At 39.9% G+C, this 20937-nt stretch overlaps 1 protein-coding gene across 1 annotated transcript in view; it reads left to right on the forward strand.

The window, feature by feature from the left end:
* Positions 1 to 20937, forward strand: part of si:ch211-113g11.6 (uncharacterized protein LOC559008 homolog) — a 122220-nt gene that overhangs the window by 53291 nt on the left and 47992 nt on the right. The window contains exons 6-10 of the mRNA XM_041793131.1: positions 4055 to 4162; positions 4494 to 4633; positions 11795 to 11973; positions 19319 to 19427; positions 19681 to 19888. Coding sequence (XP_041649065.1) covers positions 4055 to 4162; positions 4494 to 4633; positions 11795 to 11973; positions 19319 to 19427; positions 19681 to 19888 — 744 coding nt within the window. The remainder of the gene's footprint in view (positions 1 to 4054; positions 4163 to 4493; positions 4634 to 11794; positions 11974 to 19318; positions 19428 to 19680; positions 19889 to 20937) is intronic.

Consider the following 20937-nt stretch of genomic DNA (forward strand, 5'->3'; position numbering starts at 1 on the left):
GACATGAAAAGTTCCAAAAACAGCTTGAAGTAGCAATAAAAACAGGTTAAAGGTAGCAAAAATGGTCAAAAAGCAGCAAAAGATGGGTGAAAAGGGGTGAAAATGGGGAGAAAAAGTGGAAAAATGGTCAGAAAGAAGCAAAAATTGGTGAGAAGTGACAAAAAATGTGTGAAAAGTGAATAAAATGGGCAAAAAGCAGTCAAGGGTGGTAAAAAATGGGCAAAAAAAATTAGGAAACAATTGGTATGTAATGAGTAAAGGTATATTAAATGGGCAAAAAGTAGCAGAAAGTTGTGAAAAAGGGCAAAAATTGATAAAAATGGCATAAGAAGAGGCAAAAATTGGGGACAAAGGAAACAAGTTGTATTTAATGTCAAAGGGTAGCGTAAATGGATGAAAAGTAGCACAACATGGTTAAAAAAAGAAAAAAAGGGCAAAAAAATTGGATAAAAGTGGCATTATTTGGGAAAAGTGTCAAAATAATTTGCAAAAATAGGGAAAAAAAGAAAAAATGGATATTTAATGATAACAGGTAGCTTAAATGGGCAAAAGGGTGAAAAGGGGGAAAAATGGGATAAAAGTGGAAAAAATAGGGAAAAAGTGGCAAAAAGAAGTTGGAGAATGGCCAAAAATATATGAAAAAGGGGTATTTAATGGCAGTAGGGTGAAAAGTGGCGAATAAAGTCCCATTTTTAAGGTTTTCTGGGGGAAAAATATTTAAAATTAAGACAAAAAGAACCACAAATAATCACAAAAGAGCCACACGTTGAGTATCCCTGCTTTAGAGGCAACTACCCAAGTTAGGATTTACCTGCATTGATAACGGTGATGCTCAAGGAGGATGGTCTGCTGTTATGAAATCCTGCATCAGCGGTACAGATGAAAATGTATAGTTCCCACTGAATAAGAGGGAAAGTCAGATGTTTAAGGACATTTGCAAACCAAAATATCCAAAATATATTAATGTTAAAAATGTTTAAAGACTAGACATAAATGTTTGAAATGTTGTTGTTTAATTTTTTTCTATTTGAATCCTTTTTGTGCAGGATTTTTTTTTTTTTCTTTTTTTTGGGGGGGGGGGGGGTTTGGACATCTTGACCTCCAATACAAGTGTCTAAAGAAATAGCTTTGTGAAACAATTTTTCCAACACTGGCAGCATAAACGGCCTCCTCTGCATAGCTGTATGGTCTTCATTCTGGTCCTCCTGCTGAGCTCTCATTAAAGGGGTCACTCTGACCGACATCCCCTTTGGCTAATAAACTTGTTTTTGACAAGTACCTCTTATAACCCCACTTCCAAACCACCGAACTGTCGGTCTAAGGCTGTTTTTGGTTTCTAAAGAGAGATCTAGCCTTAACTAAAAGGCTTGTATCTGCGGTGATCCTTTCCTTTATGTGGTTAGAATAAAAATCCGAGCCTTAGTGCAAACTCTTTGTGGGGACTTAATTTGATTGAGTGTGTTTTCGCCATGAACCACACAGCAGCCTTTCCATCTGTCAGGGGCTGCCAATCTCCTGAAGCAATTACAAAACATTTCAAAGCTACAAGTCATTTACACACCAAAACATGCAAAAACATGGCAGAGATTTGAAATTACCACTGGTGTCTTTCAATAAAGGCTTCACTTTGAAAGCCGTGTCAGATAGACGTTTTTGGTGTTGCACACAGTGATGAGGTGGAGAAAAAAAAAGATGCAAAATGGGGATAAGAGAACAGATTGGTAGCTGGTGGACAACTGACATTGCCTTTTCAACTTTTTCTATTGTTTGGATGCAGAAGACGAGTTGTGCTTTCACATTAGGGACCTTCAGACTGGGCACAAGTGCTCTTGACCCCAGTACCAGATTGGTCATTGCATTGAGAGTGTGCTGTAAATTTTACGTTGGACATCCAAAATCTATAATACTACTCCACTGTGGGTGAATCTGTCAGGATGCAACATACACAATATGGACAAAAGTATTTGGCCACACCTTTTAGTTATTGAAATCAGGCATTTCAATCAAAACCGTTTGTTGCTATAGGTGAATAAAATCAAGCACCTAGTCTCCATTAGCAAACATTTGTGATACAAAATTGGTTGTTCTGAAGAGCTCAGTGACTTTATGTGTGATAAAGTGATGGACGCCATTTTTATAAGAAAACAGAAGGAGAAAGACCCCTTTCTATACCAGTGCGACTGTGCCCCAGTACATAAAGAAGGACTATAAAGGCATGGTGTGATGAGTTTGGTGTGGAAGAACTTGACTGGCCCACACAGAGTTCTGACCTCAACCCCATCGAGCTCCTTTGGGAACTAGAACAGGATTGTGATCCGGACCGTCACGTCCATATCAGTGCCAAAGCTGGCCTGTGGAACAATTATATCTGGCCCACAAGATCAAACCATATTTGTTTTATAACTGGTCCACCAGTATGAGGTCTGCAGATTTCCTCCAGTATGAAAATGTAAGCTTTAACTTCATTATTTGAAATTTCCTTGTTAAGCCAAAAAAATCTGAAAAAGTAAAGAGTAAGAAAGATTTCATAAAAAGTCAAGAATGTGGGAAAAAAACGAATTTTTGTTTTTATTTCATATTTTCAATTTTGCATCTTGCAGGAATCTTTGCGGGGCAAATTTTGCAAACATTGTGGGGTTATTCTCCTGATAATTTATCGGTACAGATAATTATCGTGCATCCCTAAAATTAAGCACAGTCACATAGTCTGAGCTGACACAGTGAATGGCTGGATCTACCACTAAGGTGGACCAATAAGGTGGACACTTACTTTGGCCCAGTCACCTGTTGGAGTATAGGCCAACAACAAGAACCCTCTAGTGTATTCTTTCCTGAGCCTGAACCTCTAGTTGGATTAAGGTGAGGCCCATCCCTTTGGCGTCAGCCCGGAGATCTCATCACCAGGTGTTTTTCAGACAGGCCTTATTTCTCTCCTCTTGTGGGCTCCAGGAAAGATCCTGTCTGGTGGAGCTTGTTGCTAATTTTCTGATCCATCCCAATCTTCTTCCGATGTCATTTTCTCCTGGTAATTGGTCAGTCTTCTTCCAGAGATCGATGTTGCCGACCTTGTCTGGAGGACTCGTCTCAGGCAGCCGTAGTGAATGTTTGAGCCTTGTTTATGGTGGTTTTTGTCATCCTCCGCATCTGCAAACCACACAGCTGCACTACATGTATGTTGAAACTGAAAAGCTGGATCTTTGTGCACTGTGAGATCTCTCTGGCGGACACACTTACCTAAAATAGCAGCCAGAGTGGCATCCGTGCATGCTTGGACCATATTAGACTGAATAAAACACAGATTTTAAGGATGCTATTACTCATCCTCACAAGGTCACCTCGTACTGCGCCCCTCTCCACATAAACAAAACTCTTAATTGAGTGCTTGTTCAGAAGTGTAGGGTGCGATGGGCTTTAAAGAGAACTTCAAATGAGACCAGCCTCTCAGCAGTCACGGCGCAGTAACAAGGGAGAGACAGATAGTCTGTGTGTTAACCATCTTCTACTGATGGATTGTTTGTAGAGACTATCAGAGATTAGTGAGAGGTTATTTTGCGCTGCGGGATGCTCTTAAAGACGGGCATTGATTGTGAAAGCAATGAAGCAAGCCTTTACTTGAGTTTAGCAGCACTCTAACAACAATCAGTCCTAATTAAGATGTTCCTGCCGCTACTATACATGCTCCCCTCTGCATTGCTATGGAGACGGAGTTTTAAGTGGGGTTATAAGAACATGGGGATTGGTGGCTGCTCTTCAGCTCGTCTGCCTTGATGTCTTCTTCGGTGTTGCTCTCTTTTTTCTCCCCTCATGTTTCTTTATTCTGTCTGTGGCCTCCTGGGCCCCCCCCCCCCTTCTTTCCAGCTCACTCCCCCTCCCGGTGTTTAATGTTCTCTCTGTGTATCTTCCTCTCTTCCAGCTTCACTCAATCCCCGTCTGTGTTTCTCCATCTATCATCCTCCCCCCCGTGAATACTGTACCTTGTGTCTTCTGTGTTTTTTTTTTAACTCACTGTTTACTCTTTCTTCTTTCTGTCTTTTTTTGTCCACTGCTGTCTCAGATGGGAGTCTGTATTCTGCGATGTCGTCTGTGGCAGGTCACGCCGGCTCGATCAGGCGTACGTTTGGCTCCCAGAAACTCCTGAAGACGGAGAACATTTGGCTGCTGAGTGAGTAGGAGGAGGGGAGTCACGCTGAAATCGCACAGGTTTAGACTAATGAAAACTGAGATGGTGGGTGGTTAATCACACGCTGTAGTTCCCATGAGAAAAACACCATGTAGGTGGATTCATTGTCACTGTGTTAGCAGTTTAATACAGACAACATTAAGTGCAAATCAGATCCATTTCATCAAAGACTAGCCTGTTCTCACAATATCCGTCTGATATGCTATAATCATGAAACACAGCTTCACTAGAGCAGGATATGCCTGATGTTTTATACTTGTAGGATATATTAGAATTGGCCTGACAGCATGATTAAGGTCAATCTTTCCTCCAGATCCACAGTTTGCTGGTGCAGCCATAATCCCATCCACTCTAAAGTACAAGGAGGAGATCTACTTCTTCTTCAGTGAGTTCAACAAGACAGCCAGAGTGGACGAGGAACCTTACAGGGCACGCATTGGAAGAATCTGCACGGTAATATCAGTCCTCTTTGCCTTCATTTGGGAAAAATAGGGATGAATCTAAACCAAGGGTGGCAAACCAAAGGCCTGGGGCCAAATCCGGTCGTGGCAAACTTATACCCGGCCCACCAGATCATATCGTATTTTTATTATCTCCGCCAAGGAGGTTATGTGATTGGGTGGGTTTGTTCGTTTGTTAGTTTGTTTGTTAGCAACATAACTCAAAAAGTCATCAGCGGATTTTCAGGAAATTTTCAGGAAATGTCAGAAATGGCATAAGGAAGAACTGATTAGATTTTGAGGTGATCCAGATCACCGTCTGATCCAGGAATTTTTTTTGAAGGATTCTTTGGTATTGGGAGATAGGGCTAATAGCGGAGGTCTGCGCTGTCACCACTTTACACCAGGAGATGGCGGGCATGAGTAACTTCAATCCAGCAGTATGTTTATGGTGTGTTTCTATTCAAAGTTTTGGAGTTTATAGAGTTTGAAAGATGCACGCCCAGTTGAGGAGATGAGTCAGAGTGTAACAGAGAGAAAGACAGCGAATTGTAGCGAGAATACTCACAATGCTGGGAGGAATAGAGGAATATTCACCCTCTGCCATGACTTCCAGTCGTCCGGTGAGACCATGGGTGCTTCCGCCATAACAGTCCACACGTGGCGAAGCGAGTGCTTTGCCTCCCCGTGTCTCCACCCCACCAGGGAGGGAGTAATCAGATTTGAATTAGATTTTGGGAGTGATCTGGATCACTGTCTGGATCCAGAAATGTTTTTAACGGATTCTTCACTATTGGGAGATAGGGCGGAGGTCTGTGCTCTCTGAGTGCTTTTCTAGTTAGAACTGGCCCACTAGTATGAGATCTGCACATTTCCTCCAGTATAATGACGTAATCTTAACCTCGATGATTGAAAATATCAGTTTAAAGTCATAAGAACTGGAAAGAGTAAAGAGTTAAAATAATATGATAAAACATCAGGAATGTTGGAGAAGAAATGTATGTTTTCTTTCCATCCATCCATTTATTTTCTATACCACTTATCCCGTTACGGGTGTTTTCATTTTTTATTTTCTAATTTTCATCTCACAAGTCTGACTTTAAGTTTTGGTTTAGATTTTTTTTCATATTGTGACCTTTCAAAATAATAGTTTTGACTTTCATCTCATACTTTGACTATTCAGATTCAGGATTTTAATTTTAAAGTCATATTTTGACATGAATTTGAATTTTATCTCACATTTTGACATTTTCAGCTCCTAATTTTGAATTTTAATCCCAAAAAAATAACCTTTTTGATTTGAAATCTTATATTGTTATTCATCTTTTGACCTTTATAACCCAGTATTTTTCATTTTATCTCATATTTTCACATTAAAAACTCATGATTTAGAATTTTATCTTATAGTTTGACCTTTAAAACTCTTGATTTTTAATATGATCTCATATTTTTTACCTTCCAAACTCTTGATGTAGATTTTTTTTCCTCAGATGTTGACCTTTGAACTCCTCAATATAATTTTTAATCCAAAATATTGACCTTTTCCATTCAAATTTTTATTTTTTTAAATCTCACCCTTTTACCTTTTAAACCCATGGTTTTAGTTCTTTAACTGTTAAAAGTCATGATTGTAATTTTTGACTTTAGATCATTTATCATCAATATTACATTTTTCTTTATAATTTGTTACCGGGGAAGATGAGGTTGACATGAGGTTAAAATTTTGACCCAGTTAGGCCCTCAGGTTAGACCCAAATTCATAATTCAGCCCCTGCTGTGATTGAGTCTGACATCCCTGATCTAAACGGTTGTTGTTTCAAATCAGGCTAGTCGTGCAGCCTCTGCCTGCAAATCATACAAACTGCATGGCAAGGATGCATCACTCTGAGCTTTAAGCATGGTTTGCTGATTCCAAATTGTGTCTGCTTATAAAACTCAATCCGTAACTCCAAAAAAAATGGGACATTGTGTAAAATGAGAATAACAAAGAATGCAATGATTTGCAAATCCTTCTTAGCCTAGATGCAATAGAATACAGCACAACGACAAGGTATTAAAAGTTCAACCTGATAAATTTGATGAGGTTTTAGGAAATAAACACACCCTCTCACATGTTTCACAAATGTTGGGACAGGAGCATGTTTACTATTGTGTTATTTTAACAATACTCTGTAAGAATCAGACTGAAGACACTCGTTGTCGAAGTATTGAAAGTCATTTTTTTCCAATTGTTGCATGATTTACATCTAAAGAGGCTCAGCTGTGCTGGTTTCCATTGTGCATTATCCACCTTATTCTTAGCCCCCTTGATACTTGGTGTGAAATGTGGCCGCAACTTTCTGTCCTTTCTGTCTTAATGGGACTGCGTAGAAACAAGATGCTAAACATGATTATTAGAGCATTTTAGAGATTGAAATATTAGAGGGCGGTCATGACCCAGAGGTCATGACCCTAATGTTAGCATTGGACAAAGATCGACCAGTCATCGAACTTTTGCCTTTTGGCAGCTATTTTTAATTTTAGTCTAATTTTTAGTCTTTAAATAAAATGCATTTTCATTTTAGTCATATTTTAGTCATTTCTATCCTTTTTAGTTTTAGTCCAGATTTAGTCGACAAAACTAAAAACATTTTAGTTTAGTTTTAGTCCATAAAAAGTCCTCACATTTTAGGCTTTACTTTCAGTCCAAGCATTTATTTTCTTGCCTAAATCTGGTACCAAATCATGGTAGTGTTTTCTCTGCACCCTGCTAAACCTGGGGTCCCTGCTTTCTACAGCTGAGAGGTAGAATAGCTACAGATGCATTGTTTTTTTTTTTTTTTTTTGTTTTTTTTGACAGATTTACCCACAGTGGAGAAATATCAGATTTTGAATGTCTGACGAAAACTACATTACATTTTAGTCTAGTTTCAGTCATCTTGACGAAAACTAAACTTAGTTTTGTCAGTTTCAGTCATCAGATCTATTTTTGTTAGTTTTAGTCTAGTTTTTGTCATGGAAAAAAAGGCAGTCAACAAACATTTTTAGTCATAGTTTTAGTCGACAAAATTAACACTGGCTCCCTTGTCACCACAGCGGTCCAGCACAATTCCCACAGTGCTTTTGATGCTGCGGCAATCCACCCGTTAATCCCTTTTACCTTCACTTCACAAGCCTCAAGATAATCGAAGTCCTTCCCCTAAGGCAGATCCTCACTCCCCACTTCGAGGAAACAATCAACCATTTTCCAGCAGAGAACCATGGCTTTAAACTTGGGAGTTGCTGACCCTCATCCCAGCTGCTTTGCAGTCAGTTGCAAACCATCTAATGCCTGCTGGGGGCCCACAGCTGAGGAAGCCAACAGAACCACATCATCTGCAAAAAGCAGAGACGGAATTCTGAGGTGTCCGTACCGGAAACTCTACTCCCCCCGGCGCCTTACTATCCAGTCCATGAAAATCACTAACAGAACCAGAAACAAGGGACAGCCCTTATCTACGATTCTAAGTTTATTCATCATTTGGCGAGTAAACTCACAGTCAGTCAGTCTAAAGGGATTCTGTTCAAACATTCTCAAAACAGTTATTGTCAGTTTGACAAACTAAATCACAGGCAACACCATCAGTTTGCCAGACTGGAGCTGCTTCGGCTTGGCTTACACAGCTGCAATCCACCTCTGCAATGTGCTGCAACGGTCTCATTGCATCTTAAAATGAAGGTCTGAAGTGGGCTTCACATGTTAGGCACTAAAATGGTATAAAAATGTGATATTTAGATAACTATGCTTTGATTTGTTTTGAAGGTACTGTTTCAAACATGTTGAAGGAATCAAGCGATGTGGATGACAAAGAAAAAGTAGTATGATGACATAAAAATAGTTTTGAATTTGCATATGAATTTATTTAAACATAATTCTGTACTCCTTCATCAATCATCAATATGTTCTTTCAGTCTGGAAAAGCTGCTTCAGTCCTCTGAACATTTTCTAATCAGTGATATCAAAGGCAGAACACCTGCTGCACTATCAGAATCATAACTCTGCTTTAGCATTAATCTTGAAATATTATCTCAGAACACACTCAAATTAAAAGATAATTCATAAGGGATGAAAGATAGAGATTTCTCTGATGATTACATATCAGGATACAGGGGTTATTTTAGAGTTTCTTCATTTTTAATTAAGGAGAAGTCTCTGAGATGTCCACTTCTACCAATGATGCCTTTGTAGAGGGTTATATGAAAACAGTTTTACTTAGAATAATTAGTTGACACAGTAATTGGTAAGTCATAAAGCTGGTAGGCATATTTAATTGCCCGTAGACTGAGCCAAAATAAAGGATTTTATCTTATTTTGGTAATCCTTCTGCAAAGAGGCTCAGCTAACCCCGGTCTGTTTGGGCTGTTATCAACACCAGTAATAATAAAAGTAAAATTGATCTTAACTCTGAGTGTTTGAAAGAAAGAACATTTCCAAATATTTTTTTTTTTAAATTCTCTTCAGTGTTGAATCCATGTAGAGTCTTTTAGAATAGATTTCATTCACTCACAGCTACAGAGATTGGCCATTTTCTCCCTCCCTCTGCTCCGTCCCAAGGTCTCATTCACAAAGCATACTCACCGTGACTTTCAGGAACGATTACACCTATTAGGCCGGTCCTGCTGTGAGCAGTTTGCTCTTATTTTGAGTCTGAATGTGGAGAGAAAGTGACATGCCAGGTAGACCATTTCTCAAATCATTCGCTGGAATATATTCCCTGTAGGGTCTCCATGGATCCCTGAATATAACTCAGTTTTTAGGCTTTGTTATTCAAAGTCTTTTGAAAAAAGAAAAAGGGAACATACACCCACTGATCCATTACATTAAGGTTATTAATGACTGGAATATCTCTACATTTTCCTCTTATGCTTTAATGTAAGCACAGGGCCATGTTTACCATGTGTAGCATCCCCTTTTCTTTGAAACAGTCTGTAAACATGTGGGAAGAGAGGAGACCGGTTGCTGGTATTCTGGGAGAGGACTGTTGTCCCATTCTTGTCTGATGTAGGATTCTAGCTGCTCCACAGTCCTGGATCTCCTCTTTGATGATCCAAACCGTTCCTATAGACCACTCCTACTGCTTATTTGTGGGCGCCGCCATCTTGAGCGGCCGCCATTACTGCGGTGGAACTGTGGTGTCCACTACCATCTACTCGCTGTGACAGCAACAGAGATGTTTGTAATAAACACCTTACAGAACCACAAACGTAATGTAATCAGAGGGCTATGACTTCAGTTATATTTCACAGATTAAGGATTTTACTGATGTCTAATGTCTATTTAAAAAATAACGTAAAAAAAAAAAAAAAAGGGAAATTAGTTCCAGAGTTCACGCTAGACTTTCGTAACTTACCAACCTCCAGAATTCACTCCTATACCACTATCGGGCATAACCATTGTTAAGAGCAACAAAACAGACCAAAACACAAAGTCTGATCCAGTATCATGTCTCACAAAAGCAGCGCTGGAGCCACATATTTCTGTACAAAATTCCACCTGAGTTCAAGACAGTATAAAACTGAACCCAACCTTAGCCCGAGCTGACGATCCTGTTATTACAGCCCGTCTTTTAACACAGATTGCACATGAACGGAACTTGAAAATGACTGAGAAAAGTCCTAACTCTATCTATTTGCTTGCAAGTTGAATAAAAAAGATCATAAAGTATGGTGAGCTGCTTCTTATTTGCTTTGTTTTTGCATGTCACACATTAAACAACCAGTAGCTTCAGTAAACTCCCAGTTAGCCCATAGCTTATTAGCTATCATTAGCAGCTCACAGCCACATATCCTCCACGCAAAACATTCAGCTGCAACCGCTGTTCACCTTAAACTTCAACATCCAGTCATGGTTTAATTTGAGTAGCCTCACCGTGGAAAGAAAAATAAGTGTTGTCCTCTGCTTGATGATAGTTTAGTGCTGTGCTTTTGTCGTTTATCCCTCCATCAACTGAATAACCAGGTTTCTCTGTGCACATGTAAACACAGTATCCCGAATATGATAAAAACCAGGATATGACTCATAACCGGGATACTCAAGTCCATGTAAACGCAGTCATGTGGGGACACTCCTCCTGAAGTAAATGCTTGTGCTCAAAACGCTCACTTTTTTCAAAAGTTGTGGTTTTCCACTGCTGATATGGCAGCTTTAAACTGCACATGTTCTCCCAGATCGCCCTGGCATGTTTTTTAACAAAAATACTCCAGTTTATGTTGATTCTTTGGACTGCTTTCATTCAAATGTATGCTAGTTAAGGGGCTTTACCCTCCGCAGTAATGGCGGCTCGTCAACTTCCGGTTTTTCTCAGGATTCGTAAATTGGAGTGAGGGTTTTTTCATCAAATGAATGCATAATAGCTCCCAACAAACTTAATCAGGACACAGTGATGCTGCTAGCTCTGCAGCACAGTTAGGGAAGGATTTCTCTCTTTGCAAGAGTCTGTGCAATCCTTCACTGAATCCCTGTTTGTTGATCCAAGGATCTGTAGCCTCTTATAGATCGGTATCCTCCCTCACAAGGTGAAAATGTGAACTTGATTATGTTTAGCTGTAGTAAATCAGTCATCACTATATCCAAGATGAAACTAGGTTATAAATGTCTGCTTTCTCTCTGTTGTATGCTGTTAAGTAGCTTTAAAGTGAGAGCTAAATGATGTTTAATCCATAATATTTAGATCCTTCTGTCACACATAAATTTATAAGATAACTTTAGGGAGCTTTTGTGCAGAATTATTAAACACATCATTGCCCAGTCTCTCTGGGCTCTGCAATTGTAGCTCATTAAATAGCTTGATAAATGTGTGCTAACTTCTTGTTAGACCATGGCGGCTTATTTCCTGTTCCACTAAGCATGCAACGTGTTAGACACACGCTTAATTGCTGGAGGGCTCCTTTAACGAAGCTATCCACTTCTACTATTCGACTGTTTTTATGCTGAGCTAAGCTGCACACTTCCTGATCCAATCTGAATCCTCGGAGACGGGAGGAGCAAAAGCTGCTCCTTTTAAATGTCAGAGATCTCCGAGTCAGTAAAGAAAGGGAGCTGTGTTTGTGGGTGAGGGGTCAGTGTCGCATCGCGGCAGCATGCACGGTGAATTTGAATCAGTTTGGCAACCTGGCTGCCCTGGTTTGACGCTGTCGTCTTGTGTGTCACTCCCAGGTGGATGAAGGTGGCATCAAAGCGCTGCTGGAAAACTCGTGGACCACCTTCATGAAGGCACGGGTGATGTGTGGTGCAGGAAATACTCAACAGCAGTACAACAACATGAAGCAGGCCGTGGTGCTGACGGCTCAGGACAAGAGGGCAGGGGTCCTGTACGGCCTGTTCTCCAATGCATGGTGAGTTCAAATATATTATTACACAGAATCATTTATTTTGGAGGAAATGACACTGTGCATTATCATGTCAGAGCCATAAAACATCTAATTAAGTCAAATGAAAAGCATAGTGAACCCTCAATGGTGGTCATGTGACCACATGAGGTGAATACAGACGATGCAGCAGATCGCCTTGTTATGTTGGGTGAAGCTTGAATTGTTATTCTCCAAGGATACTCTCAAATGTCTGTAAGCTTACAAAGAGACAGGTGTTACGGCTGACCTTTAGGTCGCTGAAGCTTGAAGAGAAGTCGATGCACACAGCCTTCAAATCTCAACTACCCATAGTGCACCTGTGTGGAACTGTGTAGATCACTTGGCTTAGCTCTTCCTGAGTGGCAGGTCCCAAATTAAGGGGGAAAAAAACAGACTTTAGGAGGCAATAGGGTTTTATTAAACATTACTGCCTGCCAGAGTGGTGGCATTCAAAGTCCCGGGACGATTTTGCACCACTAAAGATTAGAATGCTCAGATTCCAACACCTTCACATGCCCCCCAGCATGCTTCACCTCTGCTCCTTTGCTTCAAAAGGAGTCAGTCGAGGTGACTAAGGCATCTGATCGAGGTGCCTCCTGGTTGCTTCCCTGGAGACCTCAGGTCAAACCCAGGGCTCACTAGAGATGAATTCAACCTGGCCTGGAATGACCCGGAATACCCCAGAAGGAGTTGGAAAATGTTGCTGGGGAGGGGCATGTCTGGGTTAGCATACTTAGGCTGCTCCTTCTGCTACCCCATCCTGAATAAGATGAAGACAATGGATGAATCGACGGAAAATTGTTTATGAGCCAGGGAACCAATGAGGAATAACAGCCGGTTAGCCAGGGCTCACTGAGGATTCTACTGAAGTAAACCAGGGGACGAATGAGGAGTTAACTGCTGGTTCAACAAGGAGTAGTTAACAAGAACCAGAGAGGAATGGATCAACTGCTTACCTAGAAACAAATAAAGAGATAGCTGCTTGAACCAGGATACAAATAAGCAACTAACAGCTGGTTCAACAGGGAAATGTATGAAGAAATAGCTGCTTGTTTGACTGGAGACAAGTCAAGAGTAAACTGTTAGTTTTTGGGGAACAAATAAAGAATTTATCGCTGGATTACCAGGAAACAAATGGATTGATAACTGTGACTTAACCAGAGTACAAATGAGCAAGTAACTGCTGGTTTACCAGGAAACTAATCAAAAATTAATTGCTAGTTTCCTAGGGTCAATATAACAATTTTAAAGCCTGCAGGAAAACATGGAAATAAAACAGCTTCTAAGTAATTGTCGATTTATCAGTGGGCAAATTAAGAGTCAACTGCTAGTAATATCTGCAAACAATAACTGATTAATCAGGGAACAGATTGAAAATGAACAGCTTTTTTTTTTTTTTTTACCAGGAAATAAATCAGGAGTAAACTGCTAGTTTTTTGGGGAACAAATAAAGAATTCATTAGTGGTTTAACAAGAAACAAATGGGCTGATAATTGTGACTTAACCAAGGTACAAGTAATTGCTGGTTTAACAAGGAACAAATGGAGAAAAAACTAATTTATTTGTGTAAAAATAAAGAATAACAGCTGGTTTATCAGGAAACAACTTGAGTAATATCTGCAGGTAATAGCTTGTTAATCAGGGAACAGATTGAAAAATAACTGTTTTTTTTTTGTTTTTTTTATTTTTTAAACCAGGAAATAAAACTGCTTGTTTTGGGGGTAAAAATAAAAAACTTATCACTGGTTTACCCGGAAACAAATGGACTGATAACTGTGACTTAACCAGGGTACAAATGAGCAAGTAATTGCTGGTTTACCAGGAAACTAATCAATTCTTCAATTTTTTGAAGAACAAATAAGGAATTTATGGCTGGTTTACCAAGAATTAAATGGGCTGATAATTGTGACTGAAGAAGGCCACAAATGACGAAGTCATTTATGATTTACCAGGAAACAAAAGAAGAGTTAACTGCTGGTTTCCTGGGGTACATATAACAATATTACAGTCTGATTATTAGGAGAAAATGGGAGTTTAACAGCTTATTAAATATACAAGTGGGTAAGTAATTGCTGGTTTACCAGTTAGAAAATAAAGAGTAAACTGCTAGTTTTTAGGGTACAAATTAAGAATTTATTACTGGTTTAACAAGAAACAAATGGATGGATAATTGGGACTTCACTAGGGTACAAATGAGCAAATAAATGCTGGTTTACCAGGCAACAAATGGAGAGTTAACTGCTAGTGTTCCAGGGTACAAATACAATTTTATAGCTCGATAACCAGGAAAAAATAGAGGAAAAACAACGTCTTAACTGTACATGTGAGTAGTAATTGATGGTATACCAGGAAACAAAATGAAGAGGTAACTGCTCGTTTACCAGAGACAAATGAAGAAACAGCTATTTCACTGGGGTAAAAATAAATAGTCACAGCTTGATTATCAGGAAACAAATAGTCATTTCTGCAGGTAACAGCTTGTTAGTCAGCGAACAGATTCAAAATTGTCTGATTTTTTTACCAGGAAACATAGAGAGAAAAAAGTGCAAGATGTCTGGGATACAAATAAAAATTTTACAGCTGGTTTACCAGGAAAAAATGGCAAAATGACTGCTGCTTAACCAGGGAACAAATAAAGAATTGACTGCTTTTTTTTACCAGTAAACAAACAAAGATTTCAACGTTAGATAACCAATGAACAAATGAAGAATCATCTACTGGTTAACAATGGAGGTAACAAAGAAGTCATTTCTCAGTGACTAAGGAGTTTGGTGCCAGGAACTAACCCGACACATCAGATGAAATTCTTTCACATATCTGGAAAACCTTCCATAGACAACGTTTGGGAAAAGGCAGAGTCTTTGAGAGAAAACTCGGAGTGTGATTGGATGAACGTTCTGTCTGTCAGATCTTTATGGGCCAATCAGAGCAACAAAACACATGACATAGCCGCTACCATGGAGTAAACTCCATAGAGAGCTGCGTAACATGAACCATGGCGTTCTTTGTTTTTCTTTTAACAAAGAAATGTCGTCAAGTTCCAATTAAACTGGCGCCTTAGCAGCATCCATGCTAATCTCTTCTGCCATAATTGCACCAAAGTCTTGTTGCTGCTTGCTAATGTCGCGACTCCATTGCGCCCAACAGTACTGCCCCTGATGCTGATTGGTCAAGTTGCTCTCTAACTGAGCCCAAACTCTACAGATAGGAGCTCTGCTAGATGGATTCACCTGCGAGAAACACATACACGGGTGAATCCATCTGCTTTGCTACATGAAGCTGGTGCATGGAGCAACGGAGTCAAGGCCACACTGAAAATCTGGTATATGCCTTTAAACTACAGCTCTGTAGTTGGACAGAATCACAATAACAACCAAGGAGTGGAGAAGGTAGCGAAAGAGCAAACTTGATGCAAGAGCTCAAGGTGTGAGGAGATAGAAGTTCTGTTTGTATGCGTACAGTCTCTGGTTCTGCACAGAGCGATCACTAGCTCACAGTGAACTCTCCTGATTGTGTTCTGCTGTATTTTCACATCAGCTCACTCAGACTTCATGCTGAAGATTTACCAAGGATTTACCAACAGTTCTGCAGCTCACCCTAAAAAAATTAATCCAAGTTCAATCCAGCTTAGGATGGATACTTGAAAGATTATACAAACTCTACCTCTACCACACAGAAAATACCTTTTTGAGACATGTTAAGAATTTCAGGTGATAAGAAATGGCGAACAGAAATATTGTGAAACTGTTAACGGACCAAGATGGACTGAAGAAGAACACAGGAACCACCCACACGGCAGTAAATACCACATACACGCAGCACCTCCTGACACAGACACATAACGCACACTCCCACACACAAGTTTCATCATATCACACTGAATAAAGTTTCCTGTCAGTGCTGGTCTCTCTTCTTTGAGATCTGACAGCAGTTTTCAGTGGGAATAACAATGAGATGGATAATCATTGGCAAAGTTTGCAACATATGCTGCAGAAAAATCAGCTGTTAAATCTGATAAGACGAGAACTGAACAGATTGTGGTGTCATTTTCTGCAAGACGTGGCTGAAGATTTCCCTAATTACTGAGGAAATAGTGACTCATGAAGTTATTAGGCAAGTCACATATTTTCAGACTGCAAGTCAGAAAAGACATTCGTTTTTTCTTCAAATAATTAATAATTCTGAGGATTAGTGTTTTATTTCATGAAATTTAGATAGAAGTCAGGATTGCTTTCAGTCATCAGAAATTAAAACACCCACAGTACGAGACAAAAAACACAAAATAATGAGCTAAATCAGGTTGAAATCTGAATCTTATGCTGTTACTGTGAAAACACTTTAATCAAACAGAATAATAACTGAATTTGAAGAGTTGAACTTGCTGGGCATAGTTGTGAAGACGGCATTGATCGACATATTTTACCCTTTTAAGATAAGTTTATATTATTCTCAGAGGTCCCAAAACATGCCTGTGAAAGCTGGTGCTGAAAAAACACTCCAGTATTGGATTTTTGCATGTCTAAAGCCCCCTCTGTTTCAGCCCTGCTCAGAACAAGCCGTTTCTGTGTCTGTGGCTTTAAATGGTTAACCTGGCACGCCAGATGGATTTGTTCACACATCCATTTGGAAAACCTTTAATATTTAAGCGTTTGGGAAAGGGCAGAGGATTCGATAAAAACTTGGTGTGTGATTGGATGAACGTTCTGTCTGTCACATCTCTACGGGCCAATCAGAGCAGCAAAACACGTGACGTAGCCGCGATTGAGGTGCGCGTGCGCAACTACCAAGGAATAACGACTATAGACATGTCAGTAGTAGGTCTGGGCGATATGGCCTTAAAAATCATATCACGTTATTTTTCTTGCCTTTGACGGTAACGGTATTATATCACAGTATTACAAAATTAAAAAGAGATAATGCTTTTTGATCCAAATTGAAGTTTTATTAACCCTCTTCTCCCCTTAAAAACGAGCTTTTAATGGCAAACTCAATTTATCTCTAAGTATAGGAACACAGAAATATGTTAGATTTTTTCAAGTCTCTCTAGCTTTACTTCTGTCTAACTTCTCTCATCTCTAACCTGATGAGGTGTGTTAAGCTATTAATGACTTGAACACGTTTCCTGGTGAAGACGTTCACAATAAAAGCGTCTCAGAAAAATAAGAGCCGCGGACTTTTATTTTGAAGAGCTTGATGGAAGTATTGTGTTTAGCATTGAGTTAGCTTAGCTTTGGCTGCTATACCAGAGACTTCTTGCAGCTAGTTTACATTAGCTTTTCTGACCTCATTTAATATCGCAGCCTGGATCTTTGACTCATTGTGGACTTAGAAAAGAAAGTCATAAGTTAAAATTTTACTTTTAAAGAGCTGCAGCGCTGGGCTCTGGACAAACTGAGACCAGCCAAAGCAGCACTTAGCTTGTGTTACAGCACCAGGCAGGCTGACAGAGATGGTACGCTGACTTTGTTGCGTTATAGCCGTCAAACTTTGAGGGGAAAGAACACGTGTTTGCCTGCTAATTGTGTCTAGTTACAGCAGCAAAAGTCCTAGACGTTCCATTAGTTACAGGCTACACGTAACGCTAGAGCTAAACGTGCTATTGACTAGACTCAGCCAGAGCTGTGTGTCACAGCTCACTCTCTCCACCAGCTGTTGGAGCAGATATGCCTGTCGTGTGAATCACAGCACAACATAGGCATTTAAACCGGTGAAGTCCGTGTTGCAGAAATCCATTCCGTGGCAAAAATTTTACCGGTGACGGTATAAATACCAGTTTACCGCCCATCTCTCAGTACACGACTTTTGTCTTTTTTGAAAACAACTCAGTGCTGTTCTTTGTTCTTCTTTTAATGAAGAATTGTCATCAAGTTCTGATAAAACTGGTGCTTTAGCAGCATCCACGCTAATCTCTTCCACCAAAATTGCACCAACCTGTTGTTGCCGCTTGCTTACGTCACGACTCCGCCGCGCCTGAAAGTGCTGCCCCTCGTCGCTGATTGGTCCTGTCACTTTCTAAGCACTCCGAAACAGTTCAGACAGGAGCTTTGCAAGATGGATTAGCCTTTGAGCAACACAGAAATGGGCGTATCCATCTGCCTTGTAAGGTTATTAAATGGTAATTGGCTGTCTGACTCCGCCCCTGACCACACCCTTCACAGGAGATGGATGTGGCACTCCTGATGTTAAAGACACTTCTATCCAAAGTTCAGGACCTGACTGGGATTCGAACCATGAATCTCCCAGACTAAGTCAAGCAGGGTAACCCACTGAGCTATACAGCATCTCAGCTGGAAGCTGAGAGGAAGAACAAGAGGGTGGAACTTTCTTCAGAACAGGGCCAACTGAACCTGGGGGCAGGTGAGGTCACTGGGGTAAAATCTGAGAACAGCTTGTTTCAGCACACATTTTCTGAAAGGTAGAGAAAAAGATGGTGGAAGGGAATGGATTTCTCTGGTACTTGAGGGGATTGTGGACAGGCCAGGGGCACATATTTCTGTTAGAAAAGCCTGAAAAAGTGATTTTTGCACAATATGGCCCCTTTAATATGTATAACCAATGACAGATACAACTGCCTCTATGGAATTTTTGGCAGGATAGCTCTTGAGTTTGAGCCCCTGAATAAGAGTTGTCCTCTACAGAAGCGTACTATTGGTTCACAGTCAGGCAGCTCGTGGTAAGTCTACCCTGAGTGGCTGAATGGCTGTGCCATTTTATGGCTCATAATCAAATCTGTTATGGAGAAAATAAACAGGATATTTACTGAAGGAACCAGACTGTTGAGCTCCTACACTGCAATAAGGTGAATGAAAAGAAATGGATTAGTCACATCTGACACATACATCCTGTCACACGAGGAGCCAGAATTAGTCAACAGAGCTGTTAATTATGACGCCATGACACTCTTTTTGGCATCAAACTTTGATAAATGTAGACTTGGGCATATATCAGCATGATGAGAATTAACTTTAAAGGCACAAACCATGTGTGATAAAGATATGTCAACATGTATTTGAGGTGATTATAGTTTGACCCATGTCCCATCTGTTAACATGGAGGAGGTGGGGTTTATGATCCAGCCAGCCAGCAGGGGGTGCTCTTATTATTCTGGCTTCATTCCCGGGTGTCTGTCTTAACTTTCTCCATGTGGATGATTGTTATGTATTGGAAAAGACAGAGCAATTGGCCTTAACAAAAGCTGAGTCCGAGGCACGTTCAGCTGTCGATAACAGACAGACTCTGGTGTAATTCCAGCCGTTTCTCTGGTACGTCCTTCGTACCCACTTGCACCCTTTTTATTGTGGTAATTACTCCTCTCTCTGCCTTTGTTCAGGGGCAGAAATGTGATCTGTGCATACTCCATCGAGGATATCGACCAAGCATTTTCTACGTCCAAGCTGAAGGGCTACAGCAGTCCATTCATCGGCACTCGCCCTGGGATGGTAAGATAAACCGGCATGTTTTTTTTCTTCCTTTTATTTGTTGCAGCAATTGGGGAATAAAAAAACAGCACTCAGATAAAGGGAGAAAATGCATGAATAAGACTTCTTTTCAACAGTGAAAAGACGGAAGTGCTGCTTTTGAAAGACATGAGCTAATAAAAGAAAAGCAATTTTAAATTCTTTGTCCAAGGGCATTTTATTTATCCAAGAAGCCAGCCTGCTCTGAATCCATTACGTCACTTCTCCTCCTCAGTGTGTCAGCAAAAACTCGACAACAGGAGGTCACAATGACATCAAGAACCTGGGGGTTATCAGATACCACCCAGAAATAGAGGACGTGATCCGGCCTGTTGGTGTGGCTCCCCTGGACCTGCCCACGGATGACGAGATCACTCATATTGTGGCGGATATTGTCCTGGCAGTCAACGATGAGCACTACAGCGTGCTCTACCTAGGAACAGGTATGTGTGCATGATTATTAGCTGCAGTATGCAGTTTAGAAGACGTTTAATCCAGGAGACCTGGGTTAGGGTCTGTTGCAGTGGTGTAGCACAGGATATACCCATCCATTCTATACTGTTATACCACCTTTTTCTGGCTCATTTTTGCATGTTTATGTGCAGGAAACTATAGAAACTGAAACTGAATGCATTATATTGGAGTTGGGGCTGATAAATATCTCGCAGCAGTTGATTATACTGGAGTTAGTGCAAAGAACAAAAGAGAGGAGGTGCCAGAGGAGATGGAAAGTATGGCCACTAAAGCAGCAGAGGAATTTTCTGCACAGACATGGATGAGGAAATGCATCTGAAATTTTTACTTGCCTGCAAGTAGATTTGACAAATCGATTCTTTGTCTGTAAGATTTTTATCACAGTATATCACACATAATATGCCTGTAGCAGGGGTGTGAAACTCAATCACAGCAGGGGCCGGATTCTGGATTTAGGACTAACCTGAAGGCCTGACAGGGTCACCTTTTTAACCATAAACTGTCAACCTTGTTTCACCAGTAATAAAATATGAAATAAAAACTTAGAACTGATGACAAATGATTTTGACATTTAAAAAGTTAAAAAAAGATACATTTAAAGGCTCACAATCAAGAACAGTGAATGTATTAGTTCAAAAAGGTCAAAAAATGAAATTGAAATAGAAAATTATTTTTTTTTAATGGCAAATTTATTAGAAAGAAGTCAAAATCATGAGTTTAAAAGGTCAAAATATGAAATAAAATTTGTAATCATGAAATTTAAAGTCAAAATATGATTCAAAATTTCAAATTGTGAGTCTAAAAGGTCAAACTATGGGATTATGAAGTCAAAGTTTGAGATAAAATACAAAATAACTGGTTAAAAAGGTCAAAATATCACTAAAAAATTAAAATTATGAATATTTTTTAATGTTTCATCAGGGTTGGACACTAGAAACACAGAAATGTATTTGTATATGTTTACATCTTGCTCTTATTGAGCCTTTATATTCCGCTGTCCTGGTTAATGTAAAATAAA

The sequence above is a fragment of the Cheilinus undulatus genome, linkage group 8 (assembly GCF_018320785.1).
Source record: "Cheilinus undulatus linkage group 8, ASM1832078v1, whole genome shotgun sequence".
NCBI lineage: Eukaryota > Metazoa > Chordata > Actinopteri > Labriformes > Labridae > Cheilinus > Cheilinus undulatus.